Genomic DNA, 14,882 nt, shown 5'->3' on the forward strand with positions numbered 1-14,882 from the left:
GGCTCCCTGCCTGTCTCTCCCTCTGTCTCCCTGTCTGTCTCTCCTGCCCAACAAGATGCCAGGCAAGAGGAAGAGCAAAGGAACGACGCCCTCTCCTGGCAGGTAGGAGATGTGCGTCTGTCATGGTTTTAATAATGGCAGCTATTTTAATGTTAGACGAAAAGTATCGATAAGTGTTCAATAAATAAATAGCTCTATATTGTGACAGTAATCATTGCTATAGAGTGTGTTCAGTAACAGTGTTAAATAGCTCTATATTGTGACAGTAATCATTGCTATAGAGTGTGTTCAGTAACAGTGTTAAATAGCTCTATATTGTGACAGTAATCATTGCTATAGTGTGTTCAGTAACGGTGTTAAATAGCTCTATATTGTGACAGTAATCATTGCTATAGTGTGTGTTTCAGTAACAGTGTTAAATAGCTCTATATTGCGACAGTAATCAAACGTGAGCGCGAGAGCTGAAAAGACAGTGAGGAAGAGTGTGTGTGCGTGTGTGTGTGCGTGTGTGTGTGTGTGTGTGTGTGTGTGTGTGTGTGTGTGTGTGTGTGTGTGTGTGTGTGTGTGTGTGTGTGTGTGTGTGTGTGTGTGTGTGTGTGTGTGTGTGTGCACGAATGTGTTGTATGTACTCACCACAGTTAAACTCATCATCTCCCGCTCTCCATCACACTTCCAGAAGACCCAAAACATTTTTTGTTTGTTTGTTGTCATGATTTTGTTGTGTTGACAACCCATTCAGACCTGGCAACCATTCTACAAACATGTTTCTATGTCAGTGGTTCTCAAACAAGAACCCCCAATATTATATTGTAATTGGGCCACCGACCCCCCATCTGAAAATATGTAGTTCCAGGAACCCCTCAGAAGCAAAGATTTGAGTTAAAAAACGTTCACTCTGAAAGAATAATATATTCAAAGATTTGAGACACATTTTCACGATTCATCATAGTAGTAGATAAATAGATCATAGTAGTAGATAAATAGATCATAGTAGTAGATAAATAGATCATAGTAGTAGATAAATAGATCATAGTAGTAGATAAATAGATCATAGTAGTAGATAAATAGATCATAGTAGTAGATAAATAGATCATAGTAGTAGATAAATAGATCATAGTAGTAGATAAATAGATCATAGTAGTAGATAAATAGATCATAGTAGTAGATAAATAGATCATAGTAGTAGATAAATAGATCATAGTAGTAGATAAATAGATCATAGTAGTAGATAAATAGATCATAGTAGTAGATAAATAGATCATAGTAGTAGATAAATAGATCATAGTAGTAGATAAATAGATCATAGTAGTAGATAAATAGATCATAGTAGTAGATAAATAGATCATAGTAGTAGATAAATAGATCATAGTAGTAGATAAATAGATCATAGTAGTAGATAAATAGATCATAGTAGTAGATAAATAGATCATAGTAGTAGATAAATAGATCATAGTAGTAGATAAATAGATCATAGTAGTAGATAAATAGATCATAGTAGTAGATAAATAGATCATAGTAGTAGATAAATAGATCATAGTAGTAGATAAATAGATCATAGTAGTAGATAAATAGATCATAGTAGTAGATAAATAGATCATAGTAGTAGATAAATAGATCATAGTAGTAGATAAATAGATCATAGCGCGGCCCCCGAGTGCCGCACTATGATCTTGTAGATCTGCTATTTTTTTCAATAACTAAAGTGTAACATAATATTTAATCCGTTCCTCTCCTCTGCTTCCTAGGCCTCCCCACCGCCCCCCCACCCCCAGACAGCTCCGGTCCCCGGGGGGGGGCCCTGAGGGCGGGGCCCCTGAGGAGGAGCTGGGGAACATCCGTCCCGTTAGGCCCCCCACCCCTGAGGAGGAGGGGGGGGTCTGCAGCGTGCACCCCCCCACGGAGCCCCGCCCCCAGCCTCTGGGTGAGAACGTGGTCGGTGGCGAGCAGCAGCGGTCGGCGAGCGGTCAGCGGCCTCGTGTCGTCCTTAAAGGTGATTTAGACACGTTTTAAATATAATATATAAATGTATTTATTTTTCTTTCCCTGTATTATGATGATGCTGAGGTGTTCTCCTGCAACAGCACGCACTCTCCCTCTGGCGCCCTCTGGCTGAAGGACTGTTTATATCCACTATCGTATCATATCGCCATAATGAACCAATATTGTCCATGTATCATATCGTCAACCATGTTGTACTGTGATACGTATCGTATCGCTTGTAAAATGTATCCCTATTTGTTACTGAAGGCTTGTTTGTGTTTTTCTTTTTTTCTTTTCTTGACAACATTATAGAGGCCGGTACCACAGACCCAGTACCGCCCGGTACCACAGACCCAGAGCCCGGTACCACAGACCCAGAGGAGGCCAGCCGTCCGGTACCACAGACCGGTACCACAGACCCAGAAGAGCCCTCTGGGTACCCGGTGCCTGGTACCACAGACCCAGAGGAGGCCAGAGGCCCGGTCCAGGTCCAACGCCCCTCGGCCGGTACCACGGACCCAGAGGAGGCCGGCCGCATCCTGGCCGAGAAGCGACGACAGGCCCGAGAGCAGCGAGAGAGAGAGGACGAGGAACGCAGAACCCAGGAGGAACGGGCCAGGTACCCACCGTGACGTTTAGACAGAACCCAGGAGGAACGGGCCAGGTACCCACCGTGACGTTTAGACAGAACCCAGGAGGAACGGGCCAGGTACCCACCGTGACGTTTAGACAGAACCCAGGAGGAACGGGCCAGGTACCCACCGTGACGTTTAGACAGAACCCAGGAGGAACGGGCCAGGTACCCACCGTGACGTTTAGACAGAACCCAGGAGGAACGGGCCAGGTACCCACCGTGACGTTTAGACAGAACCCAGGAGGAACGGGCCAGGTACCCACCGTGACGTTTAGACGCTTTAAAGGAGAATTACATGTACTAGAAGGCTTAATAGAGCGTCGTAGTCCCGCCCCCTTTCAGAACGACGAGTGGCCCAGGAAATGAATCCCAATGCATTTCTCCCATAGGCTTTTCTTTAAGTATTCATTTAAAGACGGTTACGCCGCGGACAAAGCCAACTCGGATCGTGACAAATCATGACAATGAACACAATGTTTTGGGGGCCGATCAAATCATTAGAAAGAAGAAAATAAAGGCAGGAGACAACACTATTTGTTTTGTTTTCCTTCTTATAAATGATTTGATCGGCCCCAAAACATTGTGTTCATTGTCATGATTTTGTCACGATCCGAGTTGGCTTTGTCCGCGGCGTAACCGTCTGTAAATAAATACTTTAAGAAAAGCCTATGAGGAGAAATGCATTGGGATTAATTTCCTGGGCCACTCGTCGTTCTGAAAGGGGGAGGGACTTTGACGCTCTATTACCTTTATTTGTAGTTGTTACGTCCCCACCAAAGAGGTCCAGGTGTTATTTGTAGTTGTTACGTCTCCACCAAAGAGGTCCAGGTGTTATTTGTAGTTGTTACGTCCCCACCAAAGAGGTCCAGGTGTTATTTGTAGTTGTTACGTCCCCACCAAAGAGGTCCAGGTGTTATTTGTAGTTGTTACGTCCCCACCAAAGAGGTCCAGGTGTTATTTGTAGTCGTTACGTCCCCACCAAAGAGGTCCAGGTGTTATTTGTAGTTGTTACGTCCCCACCAAAGAGGTCCAGGTGTTATTTGTAGTTGTTACGTCCCCACCAAAGAGGTCCAGGTGTTATTTGTAGTTGTTACGTCCCCACCAAAGAGGTCCAGGTGTTATTTGTAGTTGTTACGTCCCCACCAAAGAGGTCCAGGTGTTATTTGTAGTTGTTACGTCCCCACCAAAGAGGTCCAGGTGTTATTTGTAGTTGTTACGTCCCCACCAAAGAGGTCCAGGTGTTATTTGTAGTCGTTACGTCCCCACCAAAGAGGTCCAGGTGTTATTTGTAGTCGTTACGTCCCCACCAAAGAGGTCCAGGTGTTATTTGTAGTCGTTACGTCCCCACCAAAGAGGTCCAGGTGTTATTTGTAGTTGTTACGTCCCCACCAAAGAGGTCCAGGTGTTATTTGTAGTTGTTACGTCCCCACCAAAGAGGTCCAGGTGTTATTTGTAGTTGTTACGTCCCCACCAAAGAGGTCCAGGTGTTATTTGTAGTCGTTACGTCCCCACCAAAGAGGTTCAGGTGTTATTTGTAGTTGTTACGTCCCCAACAAAGAGGTCCAGGTGTTATTTGTAGTTGTTACGTCCCCACCAAAGAGGTCCAGGTGTTATTTGTAGTTGTTACGTCCCCACCAAAGGGGTCCAGGTGTTATTTGTAGTTGTTACGTCCCCAACAAAGAGGTCCAGGTGTTATTTGTAGTCGTTACGTCCCCACCAAAGAGGTCCAGGTGTTATTTGTAGTCGTTACGTCCCCACCAAAGAGGTCCAGGTGTTATTTGTAGTTGTTACGTCCCCACCAAAGAGGTCCAGGTGTTATTTGTAGTTGTTACGTCCCCACCAAAGAGGTCCAGGTGTTATTTGTAGTTGTTACGTCCCCACCAAAGAGGTCCAGGTGTTATTTGTAGTTGTTACGTCCCCACCAAAGAGGTCCAGGTGTTATTTGTAGTTGTTACGTCCCCAACAAAGAGGTCCAGGTGTTATTTGTAGTTGTTACGTCCCCACCAAAGAGGTCCAGGTGTTATTTGTAGTTGTTACGTCCCCACCAAAGGGGTCCAGGTGATATTTGTATAGTTGTTACGTCCCCACCAAAGAGGTCCAGGTGTTATTTGTAGTCGTTACGTCCTCACCAAAGAGGTCCAGGTGATATTTGTAGCTGTTACGTCCCCACCAAAGAGGTCCAGGTGTTATTTGTAGTTGTTACGTCCCCACCAAAGAGGTCCAGGTGTTATTTGTAGTTGTTACGTCCCCACCAAAGAGGTCCAGGTGTTATTTGTAGTTGTTACGTCCCCACCAAAGAGGTCCAGGTGTTATTTGTAGTTGTTACGTCCCCACCAAAGAGGTCCAGGTGTTATTTGTAGTTGTCACGTCCCCACCAAAGAGGTCCAGGTGTTATTTGTAGTTGTTACGTCCCCACCAAAGAGGTCCAGGTGTTATTTGTCAATTAATTGAATTGAATTGCATTGCACGGCATTGAATTTAATTAAATTGAGTGTGTGTGTGTGTGTGTGTGTGTGTGTGTGTGTGTGTGTGTGTGTGTGTGTGTGTGTGTGTGTGTGTGCGTGTGCGTGTGCGTGTGCGTGTGCGTGTGCGTGCGTGCGTGCGTGCGTGCGTGTGCGTGCGTCTTCCAGGATGGCCCAGGAGGCGTCGGAGCGAGCTAGGAGACAAGGAGACGAGGAGACGAGGAGAGAGGAGGCGAGACGCGCCGAGGAGGAGAGGGCGAGGAGAGAACGAGAGGAGGCCGAGAGACTACACCGACAGGTGAGAGAGAGAGAGAGAGAGCTTTTTTCCCCTTTTTTTCATTTTTCAGTCCGACTCTCGGCTACCGTACGCTACACTCTGGGCTCATGCTAGCTTACCGTTGACTTAGCCTGTCAGCGCGGCGGAAAAGAACGCCTCGTCTCGCCTGATCCAGGGGGCGCTCTCCTGCGTGGGTTTTGATCTGACGGATATACGACGCGCTTCATTTCTGCTCCTCGTCCGTCTCTCTCCCGCAAAATATGCTTTTTGGATCATATATATCGTATATGAATTAAAACGATAGCAATGTAAAGCAAACTTTTTTTCTGGATTGTTTCCGGAGGGGGGGGGGGGGGGGGGGTGTTTCAGAGTAAAAGCGGCCGTGTCTTTCCGGCACCCCAGAGCTCCTATTTTGAAGGAATCGATCCCGGCACGGATTGTGTTTTAACGAGGGAACAGAAACCTTCCCTCACGGAGCCGAGGTGGAGCCAAACGTGATGGTTTACTTTTGCCGTTTTAATAGTTAAATGTTACAACGAAAGGCTCCACCGTACATGAGCTGAGCTCATTGTGTGTGTGTGTGTGTGTGTGTGTGTGTGTGTGTGTGGTGACAACATGTCTCTGTTCACAGATTGAGGGTTTGTTGAATGAAGAGTTTATCCTAGTTTAGCTCAATTCAGGGATGTCTGGCGATGGAGCAAGCAGCAGCAGGTTCAGAATAGTAAGACTTAATCCAAAAAAGTACACATGTAGAGACAGCTGCTGCTATATCCTATGAGAATACACTGGCACCGTGGCACGCCCCTCCAACCATGCACACTGCACAGCACGCACGCACGCACGCACGACACACACACACACACACACACACACACACACACACACACACACACACACACACACACACACACACACACACACACACACACACACACACACACACACACACACACACACACACACACACCACACACACACACACACACACACACACACACACACACACACACACACACACACACACACTACCCACCTCTTCGGTGGGTAGCATGGTATTCTCCTTTAAAATGGGAGTCAACGTGTCCACTGCGTCGCCACTCTCTTACTATTCCACGCGTAGTGTAAACACAAACATTGGCTTGTGATTGGCTGATCACCCCATAGCGATGATTTCATTGGCTGAGCACAGCACGTGATGTATGATGTATAAGAGTGCCGCTCACTTCTCACAGGTGTGATTTTTTCCCCTGTTCTTGTCTCCAGAAAGTTTCTCCTCACAGAAATGGAGAAGATGCAGGTGAGTGTCCTCACTGCTGATTGGTCGAAACCTGTCCTCGTTGTTGATTGGTTGAAACCTGTCCTCACTGCTGATTGGTTGAAACCTGTCCTCACTGCTGATTGGTTGAAACCTGTCCTCACTGCTGATTGGTTGAAACCTGTCCTCACTGCTGATTGGTTGAAACCTGTCCTCACTGCTGATTGGTTGAAACCTGTCCTCACTGCTGATTGGTTGAAACATGTCCTCACTGCTGATTGGTTGAAACCTGTCCTCACTGCTGATTGGTTGAAACATGTCCTCACTGCTGATTGGTTGAAACATGTCCTCACTGCTGATTGGTTGAAACCTGTCCTCACTGCTGATTGGTTGAAACCTGTCCTCACTGCTGATTGGTTGAAACCTGTCCTCACTGCTGATTGGTTCAAACCTGTCCTCAGTGCTGATTGGTCTAAACCTGTCCTCACTGCTGATTGGTTCAAACCTGTCCTCACTGCTCATTGGTTCAAACCTGTCCTCACTGCTGATTGGTTGAAACCTGTCCTCACTGCTGATTGGTCTAAACCTGTCCTCACTGCTGATTGGTTGAAACCTGTCCTCACTGCTGATTGGTTGAAACCTGGCCCTTTTTGGCTGTGACGTCCATGTCATTTACACTGAACCTCCTGCCCTACAGGGGGAGCTGTTGCGTCCGCGTCGCAGCAGCAGAGTAACAGCAACGGCCACACAGAGGCACATCCTGCCCCCAGCGCAGCACTGACCCCTAGTGGACGCAGGTAAATACTGCATGCTTTAATATCGGAGTGAATTAACCTGGCACAGATATCACTGTGTAGATATTAGTCTGGAACCTCAGACTGTTATCACTGTGTAGATATTAGTCTGGTTTAAGCCTCCGTATTTATTATTTCAGTTTTTGTGTCTACAAACAAACAAATTTGTTAAAACAAAAACACAAATGTTGAAAAAACGCCACAAAACCACAAATGTTTGTATCATCATTATGTTAATAATACTAATTTAAATGTTTGTATCATCATTATGTTAATAATACTCATTTAAATGTTGGTATCATCATTATGTTAATAATACTCATTTAAATGTTTGTATCATCATTATGTTAATAATACTCATTTAAATGTTTGTATCATCATTATGTTAATAATACTCATTTAAATGTTTGTATCATCATTATGTTAATAATACTCATTTAAATGTTTGTATCGTCATTATGTTAATAATACTCATTTAAATGTTTGTATCGTCATTATGTTAATAATACTCATTTCAGTGCGAACGGTGAGGACTTCGAGGAGGTGATCCAGCTGCCAGACGGTACCGCCGCAGCGCCGCCACACGAGGGCGCCAGAGTTCCTGTGGTGGCTTTCAGGGAGAACGGCCTCCTCAAAGAGGACAGGTCCACCCATCCAGGAGCAGGTCAGGCACTCATTAACCCATGCTGGGGGGCGGGAACCCCTTTTGGTGTTTTAAAGCATTATGTTATACTTTAGCTATTGGAAAAATAGCAGATCTACACGCTCGTAGCGCCGCGCTACCCGAGTGCCGCGCTGCGAGCTTGTAGGTCTGCTGTTTTTGAAGAATCGTGAAAATGTGGCGCAAATCTTTGTGTCAACTACATCCTCATTAATGCAAACTAGATTCAACATACTCAACCCCGCACACATTCTAAATATGTGAAATATTGTGCTGAGCAAATGGACTGGTACCACCTTCAATAATAATGATAATAATAATAGTCTTTATTGTCTCCACATCATATATCTTCTTTGTCAGGGACACTTGTACAAAATATTAATAATTCTACTCGAGTTGGAAGCATTAAGACCCATTTTAACCCTCAATGGCTTCCTTTCTGAGAAATAACGTCATTGTAAAAAGATTCACGCGTTTAGATATTCTATTTACAATGAGATGCGGACGGGAGCTGGTGCCACTTGGACCCGGACGTAACGTGGACTTAGTCGACACAATGGAACATCCTGTCTGTCCGGGAAGCAGTTCCCTGGTTCACTGCTTCCTGCTTCTCTCCTCTCAACATGTAGATGCTGTCTGAGGCCACGCCCACAGCGCACAGGGAGAGAGAGAGAGAGCTGATTGGACCTAACACCATGAGGCCACACCCACAGCGCACAGGAAGAGAGAGCTGATTGGACGCGAGGATGTCCGGGTCCCTGATTGGCCAAACAGAAGACCTCCGTCTCACACACACAACAACAACAACAACGACAGTCTCTTCCAATCTCTTTGGGCACCGATCTTCTTTGGCCACGAGATCCCGTGTGACCTCCAAGAGGCCGTGGACGTGCTCGGTCACAAGATCCCGTGTGACGTCGACCATGTGTTTGACACGACAAACGCCTGGATGTGCGGCAGTAGCTAAACCGCGTTGACGCACTTATAATAATAATAAAATGCAGATCTGCAAGCCCACAGAGCACGTGCAGCTCAGCACGCGCTCTGCTGGGTTAATGCCTGTCCGTTATACATTTCGGTTGCCATCGAATGGCTGCGTTTTGGTTGCAGCGCGTCACGTAGCGTAGCGTCGCCTAGCGTCGCGTTGCGTTGCGTAGCGTCGCCTAGCGTCGCGTTGCGTCGCGTAGCGTCGCCTAGCGTCGCGTTGCGTCGCGTAGCGTTGCATAGCATCGCGTAGCGTCTTTCTGCGCTGTGTCAGGGCCTTGTGGGCAGACTGCTTTGTGTCGCCAACAGGGGGTGCTAAAGTCTCCTCTTACGTATAAGGCCAAGATTTCTCACTGCGACAAAATCTTAAAACCTGTAAAATGTAGAGGGTTGTATTCTAGGTGGGGGGGCATAACAGAAAGCTACTGTTGTTATTTTATCATCAGTGGAAGCAGAGATAAGAACAGTGTAATTAATTTACTGATTCCCTTGTTTAGTTTCATAAAAATTGCTTTTCTTCCTGTTTTGGTGAAGTTGATTATTTTCTCATCAAGTTGATTGGTGCCGTTTTGATCAAACAAACACACAGAAACATCTGATGTTTTTTTTTTTTATCCAATTACCCTGAAAAGTTAAGTTTTATTTATTTAGGACATAATGTGGGCCAGTGGTTCCCAATCAAGGACCCCCACATTTACACTAATCAGCCCCGCCCCCATGGACCCCCATTTGAAGAGATATTGACAGGGACCCCCATTTGAAGAGATATTGACAGGGACCCCCATTTGGACCCCCATTTGAAGAGATATTGACAGGGACCCCCATTTGGACCCCCATTTGAAGAGATAATGACATTTAATTTAATTTAATTTCAAGGACCCCCAGTTTGACATGCATTAGTCTATGGACCCCCATTTAATGGCATTTCTATCCCCAAGACCCCCTATTTATATTGTACAATCAATGTTAATTTAACTCTGAGAGGGTACAAATGGAACCAAATGGACCTGTTTGGTTATCATTTAGCCGTCCGGGGACCCCCTGGAACCTGGGGGTCCGTCCGGGGACCCCCTTGGAACCTGGGGGTCCGTCCGGGGACCCCCTGGAACCTGGGGGTCCGTCCGGGGACCCCCTTGGAACCTGGGGGTCCGTCCGGGGACCCCCTGGAACCTGGGGGTCCGGGGACCCCACTTTGGGAACCACTGATGTAGCCTACATTTTTCCAACCGACAGTTATTGATTGATTGATTGATTGATTGAATGATTGACAGGCGCCGTATACAGGCAAGCTTTTGTAACACAACACAGGACCCTCATCTCTTTACTGTAGTTAAAAGGAACACATATATATATATATATATATGTATATATATATATATATACATACATACATACATACATACATACATACATACATATGCCTAGTAGGTCTACATCCCCAGCCCGCCAGACGGAACCATTTCTGACACAAATAGTTCCATATTATAATGAGCTCAAATAGTTCCATAATTTTAATGAGCATTCTAAAATGGTTGGTCCCAATACGTGGATTCTGATTGGCTGGTTTCTGATCATCAAGGTTAAAACAAGGAAGTGGCGCACTCTGGTGGGCGCAAACAGTAGCTAGCTACTTTTGTGAATTTGGAATTGTGGTGAATAATCTTTAGGATGCTCTAGTCTGGTCCTACCGTACCATGATAGTACCATACTTCAGAAATAGTTTTGATGAGGTTAATATTGGCTAATGTTTGTAACCGTTTTAGAACGGCAATAAGCCACGCCAGGTCCCATGCAGTTTTTACCGGGTATTGTATAATGTCTGAGAGGGTCGGAGACACTCCGCTGTGCGTCGTCTCTCGCCTCGCCTCTCAGTCAATATAAAATACATCGTAACCTGACGCCTCCGGTGGCTTATTGTTATTCTAAGGGGCCGATGCTGTGGAACTATTTCTGACACAAATAGTTCCATAAACAGCATTATTCTAAGGGGATATGAAGATTAAAGTGTTCCTTTAACATACATTCACACTCCATTGCTGCTGTTTGGTTCTCAAAGCTTTATTAGTCTCAGTCTAGTGGACAAAGCTTTATTAGTCTCACTCTAGTGGACAAAGCTTTATTAGTCTCAGTCTAGTGAACAAAGCTTTATTAGTCTCAGTCCAGTGGACAAAGCTTTATTAGTCTCAGTCCAGTGGACAAAGTTTTATTAGTCTCACTGTCGGGCTGAAACCTCATTACCGTTATTAAATTAACATTAACATTATGTTATGCTTTAGCTATTGAAAAATAGATCTACAAGCTCATAGTGCGGCACCGAGTGCTGCGCTACGAGCTTGTAGCATATAGATTGTGAGCTTGTAGATCTGCTAATTTTGCAGTTTTATGTTTATTTTATTTAATTTTGAATCGTGAAGAGTTAACAGTTTTGAAACACGTGAGGTTTTCCGCCCGACAGACGAAACACAGAAGCAACTATTTATTTTTTTATTTTTTGGTTTATAATCTTTGGGAGGTTATTTCAATGCAAGTAAATACGTTAATACATATTCTAATGAATGATTAAAGTCTATATATATATATATATATATATATATTACTAAAGGTTTGAGTGGGTCTGGGAGTTGTACTGAAATGAACTGTATGGAAATAAACAATTGACAATATGTCTGGAATGGATTAATTCAACGGTTTTTACATTCAACTTCACCACATCACCCACTGTTTGAACACACATTAAAGGTATATTCAGTGATTTCACTCAAAAAACCTTAACTTTCGTTTTTGGCTGTGGGACCTAAGCCTTTCGTCCAATCAGGATAGAGAGCCAAAAACGAAACCTAAGGTTTTTTTGACCCCCAGGGGTTAACTGGGGACAGGGAGGAACTCCTTATATGGTCAGCACACTCTATAGTAGTGAGGATTATCACAACAAAACAAAAAAATAAGTGATATTTGAATTAAGTTAAATCACTGAATATACCTTTAAAGGTGGTAAATGGTGCATTTATATAGCGCCTTTATCCAGGGCGCTTTACATATAGCCTAGGTTGTGCATTAATTCACCCATATGACACATTACATTCACCCATATGACACATTACATTCAGCCATATGACACATTACATTCACCCATATGACACATTACATTCACCCATATGACACATTACATTCACCCATATGACACATTACATTCACCCATATGACACAGCTGGTCTCAATGGTTCATACATAATGTTTGTTATGAGCTGGTCCAACCGGCTCCATTCACTGCTTTGTATTCCACAGGTTGGTTCCACACTCACTCCAGAGGGCCACTATAGTTCCACACTCACTCCAGAGGGCCACTATAGTTCCACACTCACTCCAGAGGGCCACTATACGTAGTTCCACACTCACTCCAGAGGGCCACTATAGTTCCACACTCACTCCAGAGGGCCACTACAGTTCCACACTCACTCCAGAGGGCCACTATAGTTCCACACTCACTCCAGAGGGCCACTATAGTTCCACACTCACTCCAGAGGGCCACTATAGTTCCACACTCACTCCAGAGGGCCACTACAGTTCCACACTCACTCCAGAGGGCCACTATAGTTCCACACTCACACCAGAGGGCCACTATATAGTTCCACACTCACTCCAGAGGGCCACTATAGTTCCACACTCACACCAGAGGGCCACTATATAGTTCCACACTCACTCCAGAGGGCCACTACAGTTCCACACTCACTCCAGAGGGCCACTATAGTTCCACACTCACTCCAGAGGGCCACTACAGTTCCACATTCACTCCAGAGGGCCACTATAGCTATAGTTCCACACTCACACCAGAGGGCCACTATATAGTTCCACACTCACTCCAGAGGGCCACTATAGCTATAGTTCCACACTCACACCAGAGGGCCACTATATAGTTCCACACTCACTCCAGAGGGCCACTATAGTTCCACACTCACTCCAGAGGGCCACTATAGTTCCAGACTCACTCCAGAGGGCCACTTCAAGGATTTGTTGTAGGTTTATTAAAAGTACATCTTCATTTTCTTCCACATTGTAGTCATGTTCCATGAACATTTCAATTTCCTTCAGCTCGCTGGCTGCTCTGCTGGCTGCAGATAGACTGTTGTGCTCTCTGTGAGGAAAGCTTGACATGCCAAAGAACTATCTTATCATCATTGACATGCAGAAAAAGTAGGCTACTATTTTCTTAGCTTTGTGACCAATGAGAGGCAGATTGTATTGTCTGCAAAGGAACTATGTGTCTGTCACAAATAAAAGTTCTGTCCTGCAAGCCCATGTCATGTCAACAACACAGACAAGGCAGCTGCGTGCGAGGTGAGTCCTGCAAAGTAAATTGACCCAATATTATTTTGTACAACCTAGCAAAGCATAAGATAATGGTTTGGAGAATAGGCTGGTCTCTCTTTTTACAAGAGATAAGCCATTGCATACAGGTTCTTAAACTTTTTAATTTCAAGGACCCCCATAACTCTGAGAGTAAAACCAGATGGACCCATAAGAGTCCCATTTGATTCCATTTGTACAGTATCAGAGTTAAAAGTTATAAAAGGGTCCATTTGGTTCCATTTGTACTATAGTACACTCTCAGAGTTACAGACCTGTAAGGGTCCATGATTTGGTTCCATTCGTACACTCTGAGTCACAGACCTGTAAGGGTCCATTTGGGTCCATGTGTTACACTCTCAGAGTTACAGACCTATAATGGGTCCATTTGGAACCCCCTCAAGGAACCATGAGGGTCACTGGATCACACCTTTGAGAGCCACTGCTTTAAATAAATACATAACTAACTAACTCATCTTGACAGCTTGTTTACAAATGTTTGTAAACTAATTACAAATTGTTTATAAACAAATCCCAAATGTTTGTAAACAAATACAAAAATGAAGAGGGTCCACCTTGTTCAATTCATCAATTAATTCTAAAACAATTAATTTATTATCGTCTTTTATGAACGTAATTAAACACAGAATAATTAATTAGGTGTAATTAAATGTAGAATTATTAATTAAATGTAATTAAACGTTTCATCACACAGTCGACACAACTACAAAATACAAATGTGGTGCCGTTCCTTGTGACGTGAGCCGTTATTGGCCGGCTCACGTCACGTCGCACGGTCGGGCAATCCCATTGGTCGACGGGTCCGTTTCCTCTGTGCAGTGAGTGGGCCAATCAGGACGCGCTGTTACTGCTGCGGCTTATTTGACTTGGGTTGCCATGTCCGCTTATTAAAAGCGATCTTTGGCTTGTTTCTTTTCTGTAAAGTTGCTTAACATAATAGTTTTGTTCTTGTTTCTGAATTGTAGTTGTTTATTTGGTCTTGTTTCTAAAGTGTAGTTGTTTATTTGGGCTTAATTGTTTCTAAAGTGTAGTTGTTTATTTGGTCTTGTTTCTAAAGTGCAGTTGTTTATTTGGGCTTAATTGTTTCTAAAGTGTAGTTGTTTATTTGGTCTTGTTTCTAAAGTCTAGTTGTTTATTTGGTCTTAATTGTTTCTAAAGTCTAGTTGTTTATTTGGTCTTAATTGTTTCTAAAGTCTAGTTGTTTATTTGGTCTTGTTTCTAAAGTGTAGTTGTTTATTTGGTCTTGTTTCTAAAGTGTAGTTGTTTATTTGGGCTTGTTTCTAAAGTGTAGCTGTTTAATACTTCAAGATTATTATTTTCTAAAAAAGCAGATCTACAAGCTCACAACGCGTCGCGTCGCGACCTATTTTTGTTTTAAAGTCTATGGTCGAGAGTCGAGACAGAGCTTGTAGAATGTAGATCATCCATAGACCTGGCTGGTTTGCTTGTTTCTCTCCCACAATCTGGCAC

At 44.2% G+C, this 14,882-nt stretch overlaps 1 protein-coding gene across 1 annotated transcript in view; it reads left to right on the forward strand.

The window, feature by feature from the left end:
* Nucleotides 1–5,851, forward strand: part of map7b (microtubule-associated protein 7b) — a gene marked incomplete at both ends in the record, with an annotated part of 30,047 nt that extends 24,196 nt beyond the window's left edge. The window contains 5 exons of the mRNA XM_080791534.1: nt 1–102; nt 1,746–1,990; nt 2,293–2,599; nt 5,245–5,374; nt 5,756–5,851. The exon at nt 1–102 is cut by the window's left edge and continues 50 nt beyond it. Of these exons, the coding sequence (XP_080647660.1) occupies nt 1–102; nt 1,746–1,990; nt 2,293–2,599; nt 5,245–5,374; nt 5,756–5,851 (880 nt within the window). The remainder of the gene's footprint in view (nt 103–1,745; nt 1,991–2,292; nt 2,600–5,244; nt 5,375–5,755) is intronic.
* Nucleotides 5,852–14,882: the final 9,031 nt, after the last annotated feature.

This window comes from Protomyctophum bolini (assembly GCF_963924005.1).
Source record: "Protomyctophum bolini genome assembly, chromosome: 19".
NCBI lineage: Eukaryota > Metazoa > Chordata > Actinopteri > Myctophiformes > Myctophidae > Protomyctophum > Protomyctophum bolini.